Consider the following 14,975-nt stretch of genomic DNA (forward strand, 5'->3'; position numbering starts at 1 on the left):
ATTAGATTTCCTTCCGTAAGAATGCTCTTCCTCAAACCTGCTCCCAGCAATGCAAGTCTAGGTCATCCAGTATAGGTGGGGAATGGTATTCAACTTCATTTTCCATGTGTAGGTACTGCCCATGCCTTTAAGTGCAGCCTAGGAATGGGTGTTTGAGATCTGTCTGGATATGTGTACAGGGCAAAAAAGTAAGAATGGAGTAGTCAGAGCATTAACATACACTGCTGCAAGATGGAGCTGCCTCTGCACTCCACCAAGGGACATTAATACCTCTGATTAATGACCACTATCAGTAGGGATTCAGATGGAGCTTTAAATACCACACCACAAACATATAAAAAGAGCTTTTTATTGGTTATATACTGTAGAGCTGACAGCGTTTGAGTCAGGAGAGACATGCAGATAAAGTGTGTTTACATTTGGCATGCAGACTAAGAGCACTGTAGCTAGTAAAAGGTGAGCACCATCTGTATCCACTGAATGGGCAGCCTGGGGAGGAAAGAGTTGGCTTCCCTCTGCTGAGCACACTGACAAAGACTCGGGTGGAACAGTGCTTGATAGCTCTACTGGACACAAAGTTTGCTTTAGGGAAACAAGCAATACTATAACCTGGAAAATTAACTTGGATGAGTGTGACTATGAAAAGATTTCTTGCTTTATTGTCTTCTAACTAAGCTGCCCCAGCCCAAGTATATGTCTACAAATACAAAAAAAAATAGTTTTTCTCTTAAAAATACATTCCATGCAGCCTGGATTGCTGCTTCCACAAGGCAGGTGCCAGCACTGCATGTTGGGCAGCCTACAACAATTATCCTTTGGGTCCCTAGGTTACTGACCATAAGATGCATCTGCAAACAATGGCTTCACATTTCATCATGTATATAGCAGTCCACTGAAGGCTGGCCTTGGCACAGAGCTTTGGCTGCCCCAGTGATGTGCAAGGGTGGCAGAGATGAGGTCTACTATGTTAGAGATAACACCAATGTGACTATTGCTTCAATCTGTAGCAAGAAATCACTCATGTCAAGTGTCTTTTGAAACACCAAGTGCACCACCCTGGCCTGTGCTTCCTTCTGTTTTCCTTTCCCGGAGGTATTATCTGCAGGTGGACAGCAGTTCTCCCTTCATCAGTGTCCAGTAAGCTGCAGTTGAACATGAGGCACTGATGGTTGCACTGTGAAACTGTCCCTGCTCCATGCGACCTGAGTGGATGGAGAGGTGACGATCTGGAGGCTGCAGTGTCATTTCCAGACATGGAGGGGACCATTCCATGAATCAGCAAGCTGCTAACCCCTCAAGCTGCCACTGGCCTTTTGAGGAAAAGCCACTGGTTCTCTAAAAAGGGACGACGCCTCCGTTTACTTGGAAGAAGCAAGCACTGACACACTTCTGTTGTACAGCAAATATGTTTACAATTTTGGAATTGTCTGAATGCTTGATACACAGCCTCTTGGTGTCACATCCGCTAAAAAGCCTGTTATATTTATATGCTAAAATTACAAATATTTCTTCAGTGATGGCAATATTTACACATATTCTATTTTACAGCTGTTCAAAACAAGTGTGCAATTTGAGTAAAATACACTGTGTTTCCTGAAGTCATTGCTATAATTTTAATAATACATCAGCTCCTATTGCACTCATGATTACAGGGCATGGCCCCTTTCAAATTTACAGAGGGTTTTCTTTCAGATTTAATCCCAGTTGTGGTAAAAACAACCTGGTCTATACTCAGTGACATCTTTATTTACAAGCAGTTACACTGAGCCTATAAGCAAGAGTTCAAGGTATGTGCTGTAAAATATTGAACAAATTAGTGAGGCTGACTTTAGCCATGGTAGCTGGAGAAAGGAGATGTAATTTGTGAGAAGCACCTGAGGAGCAGTTCCAGAAGACCTGTGTCTGTAGCTGGGGGACTCCTGCACAGTGTGATCTGGCTGAGCAGCAAGGACAAGTCCTCCAGTTGCTCTTGGATTAGGGAAAGCCAAGCCCTGGCTGACAGAAGGGGAGAAACCAACAACTCTTGCTGTTGGTGCTTGTTCCTTTCTCATTCCAAACATGGAGTTGCATTATTGGGGTGAGCTGTAGAGCTGAAAAGACAACATACTAACTAGATTTTTGTGAGTTGGGTTAAGGGAAGCATGTGTCAACCTGGAATGTCACATAGCAATGCAGAGCTCTGCTGGCCAGGAATGAAACTAGTTCCCCCAGACGGAGCATCAGAAGTACAATGGTAAACTGCAGCCATGCCAGGACTGTGTGGGAAGGAGGGGGCTTGTGGATGGGTGAGGGAACCTGAGCAGCCTATTAGATAAAGACTAATGTCCTGCAGCAGGATGGGGTTGTCACTGTGAGAAAAGCCATACATTAACTGCACAAAGCAATCCTCATCCTCTTCAGTGTGTATGTGCTGTCCAGCTCTTTTAGTTGGTTGTTTTTAAACTAAACTGTGAGTCTCTGGCAGCAGTGTCGCAGGACAGACATCTTAAGTGTCACAGGTGACATCTTAACTATGAACTCTGCTTTATAGGACAGTACTGCAATGCCAAGCAGGAAGTCAGCAGCAGTCTTTCACAGCAACTCTAATTGTATCTTATATGGCTGACCAGCTACTAAACAGGTTTGGGAATGTAAATTGGGGCAAATAATTACTGAGGATGTTTGAAGAGGTAGGTATATCCTCCTAAATGCAAATTGCAAGGTTCAAAAAATTGCTGCAGATGTTCAGGTTGCTTTCTACAGACCAGCTGCACTGGCTTGGAGGGGTTTTTGAAGCACTGTCTCCCATGTAACCAACAGAAGACCTGTTAGGCATCTTATATGAGGCAGCATATTTTATTGAAGGGAATTATTTCTTTTGTTATGAAAAGAAGGTGCAGAAAGCCAAAATGTGGCTTCACGAGGCTGACAAAGCATTGCAAGCCAGCCCTGTGAAAGCATGGGTGGGATGTGGCACATCTGGGCAGGTTGCAATGCTGGCCATCAGCTGTGGAAAGCCTGCAAGATTGCATGAGGAGGCAAGGAAACTGAAAGCACTCGAGTAACAAATCCCAGTAATGCCAGGGGGAGAGGTTCCTGTCATACAGTCAATGTCTAAGCAAGGCAAAATGAACTTTCACAAACAAGTTATAAAGTCCATAGCGGTGTCAGATTACAAAACATGCACCCATTTTCAGCATTTCCTGACGAATACTGCAGGGGAGGGAGGAAAGAGGCATCTCAGAAATCTGGGTTTAATTGCAGAATTTCAGCTTCTTTACTTTTAGTTTGGATTTTGAGTTTGTGGGTTGTTTTTTTTTTGGCTTTTTAATACTTAATATTTATAAAGATCTTTTTTTTTTTTTTTTTAAACTAGCACTGCCGTATCATGAAGTGGTAAGAGATAGCAGCTGATATAATTTATTTTAATATAATTTAAGACTATTAAAGCTGCCACAGTACTAAGTTAAAAGCACTATCTTTTTGTCTTGTTATGCAACTTAACATGTATGCATGTCATGAAATATAAAAGAATAAAATGGATTGCAAAAAATATAGATTTGGGAAAAACATCTAAAATTTATGAGGAGAGACTTTTTTCAAAAATAGTCTTTTTCCCCCTCCTCCAAACAAAACTTTATTAAAAAAAAAAAAAAACACACAACAAACAACAACAAACAAACACATGTCATTGAAACGTTTTCCTTATATGTGTTCATAGATATTTTCCAACCAGCTCCATTTTTTTTTCCTTTTGCCTCTTAGAATTGAGGCATATAATTCCAAGGAGGTGATGCAGCATCCGATGTGCACATATGGATAGCTGTACATGTGCTGCTGTTGTAGCTGCTCACCTGGAAGGTAAGATGTGGGAATGACTGTGGAGGCAACTCAGGTATGGGAGCTGCTGGATGACAGTTGTTCACCCAGCACCTCCAAAACAGTAGAGGTTTTCCCTTCTATATCATCCTCCTCATGCCTCTGTGGAAAGGGCCACCTGTTTCTGACAAGCAGAAGAAACCAGTGAGGGAAGTCAATGGTGGTTGTGTACAAGACTGGAAAGCCATGGGCCAACCCTGGAGGAATGAAAAGGAAGGAGTGGCAGAGCTACGGTGTGTGAACCAGGTACAATCTCCTTGCTTAGGGCAGATGCTGTTCCAACACCTGAGCACCTCTTGATGAATCCTCCAACTCTGATGCAGTCAGTGGCCTGTGGGCACTGACAAGGAGCTGTACCTCTGTAGTCTCTGACCATACCGCAGTCCCCAGACACAGCTGATGGGGGGGAGGGGGCATGTCCTGAAGAGGGGCACAGACAAAAGCTGCCTAAATAGCCATACTAGAGCTCAGTTTTCGGTCTAATCCTGTTTTTCCCCATCTTTGGAAGGAACAAGGGCATTCTACTTCTCAAGCCAGAAGAAAAGCACTTGTTTCTTTGTTTCTTGGAGCTCAATGGCTTAGCGTGAGCAGCAGCAATGTTGTCTGCATGATGGAAGCAAAGTTTTGGGCAAAAGAGCACCCTAGTCCAAGCCTGGAGAAAGTTTTGCTGTTGTTTGACTGCTGTTGGTTTGGCTCAGTGGCTCACTTAGTGCAAGAGCTCAGCTGGTGATTAAGTGGGTCATATGAAGCTTATTGCAGAGAGAGTGAGCAATGGGGGAATAAACAGTTTTTAAACGTTTTCTGCTCTCCTTTCCTGTTTTGTGTAAAACCATTGAATGTTTTTTTAATTTTCTTGCTTACAGACAGAGCAGGCTAGGAACACAAGTACTGGGATGACCACAACCCAAGCCAACAAAGGTGTATTTAGGACAATGTGAGCGCTCACTGGAAACTGAAAGCTTTCAGTTGTGGAGCGTGTAGGACAGCTTTCACAGGCTGGTGGATTGCATGCAGTGGAGGAATACTTCCTGCAGCTCATCTAAATGCAGGTGAATAATGAGAAGGTCTCTCTTGTCCAGGTCGTACCATCATTCTGGTTGAAAGAGTGGCTATGGCAAGTCAATGTTCCCGTATGGAGACAGATCTACTGTTTTATGAAGAAGGTTAAGATTGCAGGTACAGAGATGAGAAGTGGGAGTCCCTTGAGCAAAGTCTGCAGCTGCCTCTTCAGCAATGAAGAAAAAAAAATCACTGGTAAAGTTCCTGTACCTCACAAATCACATTAGAAAACTGGTTTCAAACTGGCTGAAGCCTCTGTAGAGGTTAAAAACAAGTGTGACACCTGTGAGCTTGGTACAAGCCTGTCTCTTGCTCCATTATCCTGCGTGTTCATGGGATGGAAGTACAACTCATCTCCTAGACGTTGTCCGGTAGACACGGGAGGCACCCTGTAAGAGAGAACCCCGCAGCATCACAGATTGGACAGGACCTGTGGATGCCTCTGGCAGCATTTTTGCTCTGGGGAAAAGTATTGTGATTGCCTTTAGGCAGTCATCCCATGCTCAACAGACTCACAGTCTGATGGTAGGGCAGTGGGGAGAACAGTGACAGGATCAGTTCGGAAGACAGTGACTGCCAGGCCTTACAGTGGAATGCTCAAAGCAGAATAACCCAGACCAGCTCCTCACAGGCTTTTACCATCATCTTTTTTTTTTTTTTTTTTAAATGCTATAGCATACTCAGCACCCATTTCCACACTGGACACATGGATCTGGCAAGTGTGATGCATAACACCTGACAGCATGGATCATACTAAGCTGATTTAACATCAGGTGTCTGTAGAGCATGCCTCCAAGTGCAAGGTGTTCAGGCTTCTGTTAGTCAACATGGAAGTACCAACTGACAAATGATGTATGTTATGGTGACGACTTTACTCAAGTTTTCATTTAATGCTGTTTCAGTCTGTGCAGAGAAAGGGAGGCATCACTGCCTCAGGTAGATGTCTGCGTCTAACCAAATGAATGTCACTGTGGTTAACATCTTGGTGATCACAAGAGCGTAACTGTAGTGTACAAAGTAGCTGAGACTGTGTCCCCCTATGCTCTCTGACTGTGTAGGGCTCTCAGTTGCCTCACACTCCTGCTGCTTGTGTATCAGGACTCAGCAACTTCTGTGCACCTCTAGTAAGATGCAATGAAGACCGGTTTGATAAAAATATTTATGCTGGGGCTGACACACAAAATGGAAAAAAAAACAGTTTTAACTCTTGCAGCCTGTATGCTTTTGTAGCACTGGCAGTCAGATCCTGTGAGGTTTGCATGCTGGATAAGCTCCAAACCACAGCCAACAAATATTTCAAGTTGCAATGCGATGAACGTTATTACAGTGCTGGAGCCACTGGCTGAGATGCCTAAACCCCTATAAAAACCCTCCATATTTTGTTAAAATAAATTAGGATCCGCACTACCAATCCACTGAGCTCAGTACAGCTGCACAGCTGAAGAAAAAAATGCCAGGAGTAATTTCAGTCTTTCATACAGTCTTTTGTGGCTGTGCACCTAGGACTGAAAGTCCATCTGGACCACTGCCTCCTCCAAAGGTAGCTCCTTGTGAAGAGGCTGGGATATGCATGCTCTTCATTTTTCTAGGAAGAAGTCATGATAGCCATAAGCTAGGCCATTTTCCACTTCTTTGTGTGGCCAGAAATGTGTGCTCGGCAGGCAGAGCAGCAGGTATGTAGCAGCAAACAAGCACCCTAGTGGTACAGCAGCAAGCTGAAGGAAGCAAGTCCATGGCTGATTTTGTCTCCCCACATCATCTCTGGTTGTGTCCAATATAAAACAGGTGGCTGGGGATGACTAGGTGTAGTGGCTTTTATTCCATGGAGGATGCCTTTAGCCATAGAGATAGTTAAAATTAATTTAATATAGAAAAATAAGTTGTTTTTTTTTGTTTTCTTACCAGTATAGGAAATACTAGTAATTTACTAAAGTGATGCAGACACTCCACCTCTGCGAAGCACTAATCTAAGACTGGATTTCTCCTGAGAGGTTTATCCTCATTTGGGCAAGCAGTTCACTGAGTTATGTTACTGACAGGTCAGTTCAGATGTTGGCTTCTGGCCTTCTAATTCTCTTTTATAAATGGTCCTTGAATTTGCATACCTGTTCTTCTGATTGGAGACTCAGTGGTGGGTAGGGGTTGGAATCAGCATCCTGCAGTTCCAGCTTGGTGGCTGGCCTTTTCCCTGGTGTGTCAACCTGTGAAAGGTACTCAGAAGAGCCAAACTGTTTTCTTCTGGAACTGGGCACAAAATCTTTGTTTTCATCCTGTGGGAAGAAAAATAAGAGGACTTGGAATTGGGGGCTATAGCAAGGTCTGGAATAGCTCCAGGTTCCTGGTCCCAGGTTTGCAGCGTGAGGTTCTGGTTTGAGTACTTTTGGCAAGGAGGGTGCCCAGGCCACCCAACCAAATCTAGGAAGTCTTCCCATATATGCTCACAGAGAATTTTTTTAATCCATCCAATACTTTATATCATAAAGTTCTGGGTGCTGAGTCCTCTGTCCAGCTGTGAGCCTTTAGTGCTTGTGATTGATCCATGAAACTCAGGACTCAATCTCTTAAAAATATTAACTCTAAATGTTATCTACCATGGGTGGGAGATGACCAGTAACCTGAATCTTTTATTTTCTTGGCAATGAGGATGTGATGTGGTATTTTCCTACACTGTTTTCCCAGTATAGGCATCTGAACAGTACTTTCAAACTCACTAATGGTTTCCTGAATGTCTGCCAGGACCTCTATGGGATGGTCAGGCTGGCCACCCACCATGTGTCAGAGTGCCTCCTCAGACTGTACCACAGCTGGGTTGGTGTGGCTCAGCACAAGAGGCAATTGCATTATGAGAAAAATCAGCTGTACACTGACAAGGATCTTGGAAGCTGCTCTGAACAGATAGTAACACCAATGCCTCACACCCTAGAATTCACACAGAACACACTCAAGTCCTTGGACAAAATTACTGAGGTATAAAGAAAGAAGGAAAGAAATATGTAATATGCAATAGTAGTATGGCATGATTGGTTGCTTGAGTTGGAAGCTGATGTGGAGTCAGCAAGGATACAATGGTGATGGGTGCACCTTCTCTTAATCCTTGAGCAGAGGGGAGAAGAGAGCAAGCATCCCTGGATACTGTCAGGGAGGTTTCCATGAGACCTCCACCCCCCATGAGGTACATATGAAGAAAAGCCTACCTTTAGGTTTTTAATCTAACATCTGTGGCACACCACCCAACTCCAAGGCAGTCACATTAATATCACAGCCATGAAGAAAAAAAAAAAAAAAAAAGCACATATCTTGCACAGTTGCCGGCTTAATAACAATTGCCTGTTATTAACCTTTGCACTAAGTCAGACACTGCAAATTTTCAGCAAATATCATGCCAGAGAAATACTTATTTAATTATCTGAAACACAGACCATCAGAATGACTGAAGTGCTGCATCTTCTCGTCTTTCATGAAAGCCTAAAGAAACTGCCTGTAAGCACTAGAGGGAGCAAGTCCTCAAGATGCAACATTAATCCGTCAGTGCTTACAGCTGATCCTACAGCACCTATCCAAAGCAGAGCTCCGAAGAGCTTCTGTAGTGCAGTGTTGCTCAAAGCTGAGCTTGTGTAGCTTGTTTGCTTACATCAGCAATAAAACAAACCGAAGGTTTAATTTACACCTTGTGCCTGGCATCTCCTTACAAGAATTATTTCCATGTGCTCAGTTTGGATCTGACCCAAAAGACACGATGAGAGGCAGGGGCTAAGCCTCCTGCTCTGCTGCAGCAAACAATCAGACACAATGACTGTCTCACACAGAAAGACAGAACAAAGTATTTTGACAAAACCAGAACCAACCCTGTGTTTTCAAAATAGGATTTTTAAGGCGATCCGAGACTGACTAGTGGAGCTGGAGTAGGGGTGGGAGGGTGGGTGGTGAGGTGACAGTGACGTCTTTACAGGAAAGCTGAATATGGAAAGCTGCTCCCAGTGTTAGTTACCACTGAACAGTGCTGAGTCTTCCACCAATGAAATAGCAACATCTTTATCAGAAACAAAGATCCCATCAGACTACTTGTGATATAAATCTCCAGATATCCTTCAAAGGCAATTTTTTTTTTTTTTTTTTTTTTTTTGCTAAGGGCATAAACAATATTTTGAACTGCCCAAAAACACATACATGAAATTTGGATTGCTCTGGTATATCTGTGTATCTCCAGTCTTTCAGGGTAACTTCACGCTGCTCATTTACAAGCTATTAATATACTTACTTTATGACCATGAATTGAGAATACTGACTACATGGTATCTGGGTGATTTTATTTTTAGGTAAGATGCAGAGAGGGACATAGCACAACATTCAAAAGCCCTGCGTGAACTAACCACACATCTGCTTTCCTGCCTACCTGTCACTCCACATATGGCCAAGGATGGAAGCCAGCTAGTTCATCAAAGATACTCAGACACATAGAGGTCAGGACGTCAGGACGTTCTCTGTAAGGTACACTTCAGCTGCTGTCATAGGCATGCTTCATAGCAAGCAAATTTGAGCTAACTGACCTTGAGACCACCTACAGACTGTACTGCAGACCCACACTCAGTCCTGGATGTACTTCTAGGGGAAATATGGGAGAAAAATATGCAAACGCCTGAAATTTCACTTTTCTGGGAACTGTTCCTTAGCTAGCATGGTAGCCCATGGACACCCACATCATTGCCTACCCAAGTTGTGCTTTTTTTTGCATAAACTGTTTTGCAAAAACTGTTTGGGTAGCACTACACCGAACTACCATTCTCAGAAGAATGTTAAACAGGACAGTCAGATATTCTGAGAGGAAAGGATCGTCTGTTCTCAGCTAAGCTGTTTGGCCAACAAGACAGATGTCTTCTCACCTTCTCTGTGGGGCTCCATGACTAGCTGCATGATAGCCCAGCTGCAAGGAAAGGCCTCTTCAGATGCAAGACTCATGTTTGTGGGTACCATGAATTCAAGCTCCTGGGCCAGTGGTAGGCCCAGGGCTGGCTCTCCCATTTCCTAAGCAACGTTATGCAAAAAGAGACTGTCAGTTCTGCCTGGATTTATGGAAGAGAAGTACAGACTGCCTGTAACACACCAGTGACCATGGCCAGGGAGAATATTGTCACTTGGACTCTCATAGCTACAGTTGTAACAGATGTAGGATTGCACAGACCTTTCTCCCTATGATATCCATTCAAGCACATTGCCTGGGTGATCCCATTCCTCACTGTCCCCTTCAATACAGGAAATTTAGGTTTTTCACTGAGGTTTATGAATGCCAGCAATCATGCCTGATGCATTCTTAGTGTCCAAACACAGCTGGAAAGCCAACTTGCACATTTTAATTCTAGGCAATAGACTCTACAGAGCAAATGCAATGGTGCAAAGTGTTCTGTGCCCTTCATTGCCAGAGAAGTGGAATGATTTTGTACATCGGTACCATCTCACCTTTGTCAATGCCACAGTCATCTGGTTGTGAATTTGTCCCCTCTGTCAACAGTCCTATCAGATTACTCACCTAGGCTCCCCTAGGTGGCTGGAAATGGAGGTGGCTGCTTAGATCAGCTTTAAGTAAAGAGCAGAGGCAGCAGGTGCAGTGAGAAACAGCACATGGTTTAAAAGACTGGAGGGCCACTTGGTGCCTGTGGGTGGATTTAAAATATGCTAGTGTCTGCAAATCTATTGGCAAGTGCATCTCACCAGCTACTCTCTGCCCCCACTCAGGCAGACTCTTCATTAGTAGCACCCAAAAGAACAGGAAAGAAGGAAAGCCATCCCTGCGGCTCTCACTTTTCAGATGGTATAGTGATACAGACCAAGGAGGTAGCAACCCTCCCATGTAACCAGCCATCACTGGTCTGTTTAAGAGATGTCCAGGAAGCATTTCCAGACCAGAGTTCAGAAGTGGGCTCTGGTTTTGCATGCAGGAAATCATGCAGCCCTTACCAAACAGAGCTAAAGCTATCCTGAGGCACAACCCTATGAAAGTCTCGTTTGCCTCGTTTTTTGGTGGTTCTCCAAGCTGACTGTGCCATGCAAAGCCACTCTGAAAAACTTATCATATCCTACATATGCTGTGACTGTATCTTCTCCAATCTTGGAAAGACCAAATAGATTTCAGTTTGTAATTATTCACATAGCATTAAAAGATCAGTGCAAGTGGATCTAATTTCAAGAAATCTAGCTTTCTTTACACATACTTTTTACAAGATACTCCACTGAGCTTGACAGGAGTTGCAAGAGGGCAGGAAATAAGCTGTAAGAATTCCAAATCAGGTGTCCTACAACTAACAGATAACTTTAAAACAAGTTGAAAGGCAAGAGTGCTTAATGTAACACACTTACAGGTAATGTACTTTGGTGCCATGTAGAAGCCACTGTAGGATCACTGGTGTAGCTCCTGCGCGTTAGCAGTTCTGGTGCGCTTAAGTTACTTTTGGTCCTTCGGGACCCCAGTTCAGGGGCATTCCAGGAATTAGTTGTGGCACTGGTTCTTGCTGAGGTCTGCTCCAAGGAGTTTGTTCGTGTACTGTTCCCTTCCATTTCGGAGAGGTCTACTGAGGATGTGCACTTGTTTGTAGTACTGGAAGCTGCATTTTTCTCTATTTTTATTTGAGAGTCCTCCACAGAATGTAAGCCTTGTCTTGTTCTCCATGAACTTCTCAGAGTCACATGTTTTGTTTCAGATGAAACTGTATCTGAAGAGCCATGGCTCTTTAGGCTGATTGTCTCTGAAGGCAATTCACTGTTCTTCTCTGAGAGTTCAGTAGTCTTTATTACAATGCTGCTTCTGGAGACCACTGTTTCTGCTCTACCTCTCAGAGCCACCTCTCCAATTCTGTCGTCCTCAGATAATTTCAGAGCACTTCTATTAACTGATACCTCGACAGGTGGGGAGAGACTGTTAGTTATTGGTGAGGGTTCATTCAGAGCAACTCTGATGTTGCTGGTGCTAACATGCTTCTCCTTTCCTGCTATGTCTGCAGTGGGCCTTGGAGCTGTTGGCTCAGAGGGGAAGATCGTGATGCTGCTTGTCATCTTATTTGTTACCGTTTTAAAACTGGACTTCTGTTTTTCTGACTCTGCCTCAGATGTAGTCCCTCCCATGACTGCCTTCATGTCCTTTTCAACAATTGCAGGTTTAATGATGGCTTTTGACCTCAGAGCTTCTCTTGGGCTGAATGGCCTTCTGGATTTAAATCCTCCAGTGCTGGCATCTGATGGTTTTATACACTTGGTGGAATCTTCATCATGTACAGTGTTTTTGTCATTTTCAAAGATAGATGCTCTAAAAACTCCCCTGGAATTGGAGAACTGCTTGGAATTAGCTTTCTTCCTTGTCTCATAATCTGACTGAGTGTTTGTTTTTTTGCTTCTTCCTGTTTCTTCATCTGAATTAAGTTTGTCATGACTACTCTGGACAGTTTTGGAGTCTGTTTTTAAGCCAGCATTTACATGATCTGTTGCTGAAGTTGAAGGCTGCTCTGTATCTTCTTTATCAGGACCTGTAAGAATCCGTAGAACGTCTTCTTGACTCCTTGAGTGATGTGAACGCTTTGTTGGTGAAGGTTTTGCATTTTCAAGTGACATGTCTGTGAATTCTCTTTCCTGGGAGATTGTTGCTCTTTTAGCCCTTCCCTCTAAGGGTTGCTTGTGTGATGCGGCAAAGGTGTTCATTGCTTCTGTTTTACTGCCAATGCAATCTGATGCCAATGCGTGGGAGGAGAGGTGGTACCTGTATGCTGATGCCATTCCATTGGAAGAGGAGTAATTACCCCTGGGGAGCACTGTGTCCCCCAGGAAGTCACTAACTTCTGCCTGGCTTGTTTTTAGCTTCTCAGCTAAAGAAGCCACTAATTCACCTTTGCTCAACTTGTCATCCCGTATGTCAGTGCTGGTTTGGCAGTTGCCCCGGAACACCTGAGCTGTCTTTTCAGCCTTGGATCTCAGGCCTGTGTCACCAACAGGTTTAGAAGGTGTTTTCCAAGATTTCTGCTCATGTGCAGCAGGAGGGTATCGACTGAGGACAGATGGCTGCTCCTTTGATCTCTTCACCTCATTCTGCATGATGGAGGCTTCCTTCTGACCAGATGAAAAAGTGGAAAATGAAGATTTCTCTTCCAGTCTTTTCATATCTGTTGCAGCAGCATCCACACTGGATGCTTTTCCTGCTTTTCTGTTCATTAAACTTGGACTGGGTACCTGCTTACCACCATGGCTGTAGCTGTCATTACTGAAGGAGAAATCTCTGTTCTTTACTCTTTCCCGGCGCTGCTGAGGTGAAACCTCCCTTGGCTTGTGCTTGGTGGCTGCTAAATCTGTTGCAACACCTCTGTATTTAGGTCTGTCATGTTTTCCCCTGCTAGAAAAGCTCGTATCTTCATTTTCAACCTCTCCATTTTCCAGATCTTTCTGTTTCTTTATTTGCATTTTTATTTCTTCTAACTGACCAGTTAAGAGTTTGTTTTTATTCTGTTCACTCAAGTAACTGTCTTGCAGGTCATTGTTTTTGGCTCTTACTTTTTTCAATTCTTCTTCTAAAGATTCAAAATGTTTGATCTGAGTTTTAAGTTTCTCAATTTCTTGTGTGAGATCTTTCACTTTATTGTCTTCCTGATTTTTATTCTTTTGGTTTTCTGATTTATTCCTGGTTTCATTTTCTACATGTTTTAGGTAATCCACACTTCCCTTCCTTCTGGTCTCTTTAGAAGGCAATGCAGAAGTCAAATCATCTTCAATTCTCAAATCATTTCTGTCAAGGAGATTATTTGATGACCTTTCTAGCAAGTTGGATGCATTTCTAGTTTGATCTGCCCTATTTAGTTTATTGTTTTGTTCTAGTTTCTGTGTTAGCTCCTGGATTATTTTCTCATTTTGCTTTTCTCTTTCATTAAAATGTTTTCTTTCACTGATAAAGGTTAGTGCTAAAGATTTCAATTTCTCTAACTCACCCGTTAAGCTTTGCTCAGTTTTATCCAGCCTGTCTTCAGATGCTTCAAGTTCTTTAACTTTCACTCGAAGTACTTCTAATTCTGTAGATATCTTTTTGGTCAAATTCTTTTCTTCATTGAGGCTAAGACACAGCTGTGTGCAGTCATTCTTGCTCCTACCAAAGGCCTCCTCCAGTTTCTCCAGCTCTGCCATTCTCCTCTGCAGGTGTTCAATTTCTGACTTCAGTTCTCGGGTGAGGCTCTCTTCCTCTTGAAGTTTTTCTTTCATTAACCGGCAAAGCTCTTCAGCTTTCTTAATTTCTTCATCCTTGCCTTCAATCTTTAGCACTCTTTTCCGTAGGGCTTCAATGTCAGCTAGCATGCTGGAGTTGCTGCCTTCTGCCTGGATAACTTTGTCCTGGAGGTCAAGTAGCTCATCCTCTGCTTTCTGGAGATTTTTGGTTGCTTCCTCCAGTTCATCAAGGCGACGACTAAGACTCTGCAATTTGAATCGTAGATGCCGATTTGAGGTCTCCTTATAACCTGTAAATTCTGCCATGTTTACTTTTTATTCCTTTTAGGTAGAAGTTTTGCTCAGTCTGTGTGCTTAACACTTTGTGTATTCCTGTTATGTTATACTTTCTTTGGAGACAGGCAACTCACCCTACAAGAAAAAACACTTAAAATGAGTAGGGAAGCTCAGAATATACGTATTATATATGTGATATGCATATAGATACATATACAAATATTTATATGTTTTTTTTTTTAATTAAACATGTTTCTCAGTGCTAAATTAGGAAAAAATAAACTGTAAAGAAGCACAGAATTTCCAGAAATAGCCTGTTACCAATAGCTGATGAAGGAAGTGTCCTCTGCTGTCTGCACAGGCAATGCTTGCTTACCCTGCAGCCCCCACAGCCAGGGTCAGCAGTTGATATAAGCCTGCCTTTACACAGGCTCCTGGGTCAGGCACATGCAGGAGCCAGGTCCCTACACAGGCATGTACCCATGCAACTAACAACTCTCATCTCAGCCATTCATGTCTTCTGAAGACTCCTTACAGATGGAGACTCGTGGACTATAAATAAGACCTGGAAACCAGAAAATACAGACCCCCAG

The 14,975-nt window shown here is 43.2% G+C and overlaps 1 protein-coding gene across 2 annotated transcripts in view; it reads right to left on the reverse strand.

The window, feature by feature from the left end:
• Positions 1-333: 333 nt before the first annotated feature.
• LUZP1 (leucine zipper protein 1) overlaps positions 334-14,975 on the reverse strand; it is a 44,595-nt gene continuing 29,953 nt past the window's right edge. For both annotated transcript variants that reach the window (XM_068657876.1, XM_068657878.1), the window contains 3 exons: positions 11,269-14,517; positions 7,023-7,187; positions 334-5,306 (listed from right to left, as the gene is read on the reverse strand). In XM_068657876.1, coding sequence (XP_068513977.1) covers positions 5,268-5,306; positions 7,023-7,187; positions 11,269-14,412 — 3,348 coding nt within the window. In that variant the 5' untranslated portion in view covers positions 14,413-14,517 and the 3' untranslated portion in view covers positions 334-5,267. The remainder of the gene's footprint in view (positions 5,307-7,022; positions 7,188-11,268; positions 14,518-14,975) is intronic.

The sequence above is a fragment of the Anas acuta genome, chromosome 21 (assembly GCF_963932015.1).
Source record: "Anas acuta chromosome 21, bAnaAcu1.1, whole genome shotgun sequence".
NCBI classification, from domain to species: Eukaryota; Metazoa; Chordata; class Aves; order Anseriformes; family Anatidae; genus Anas; species Anas acuta.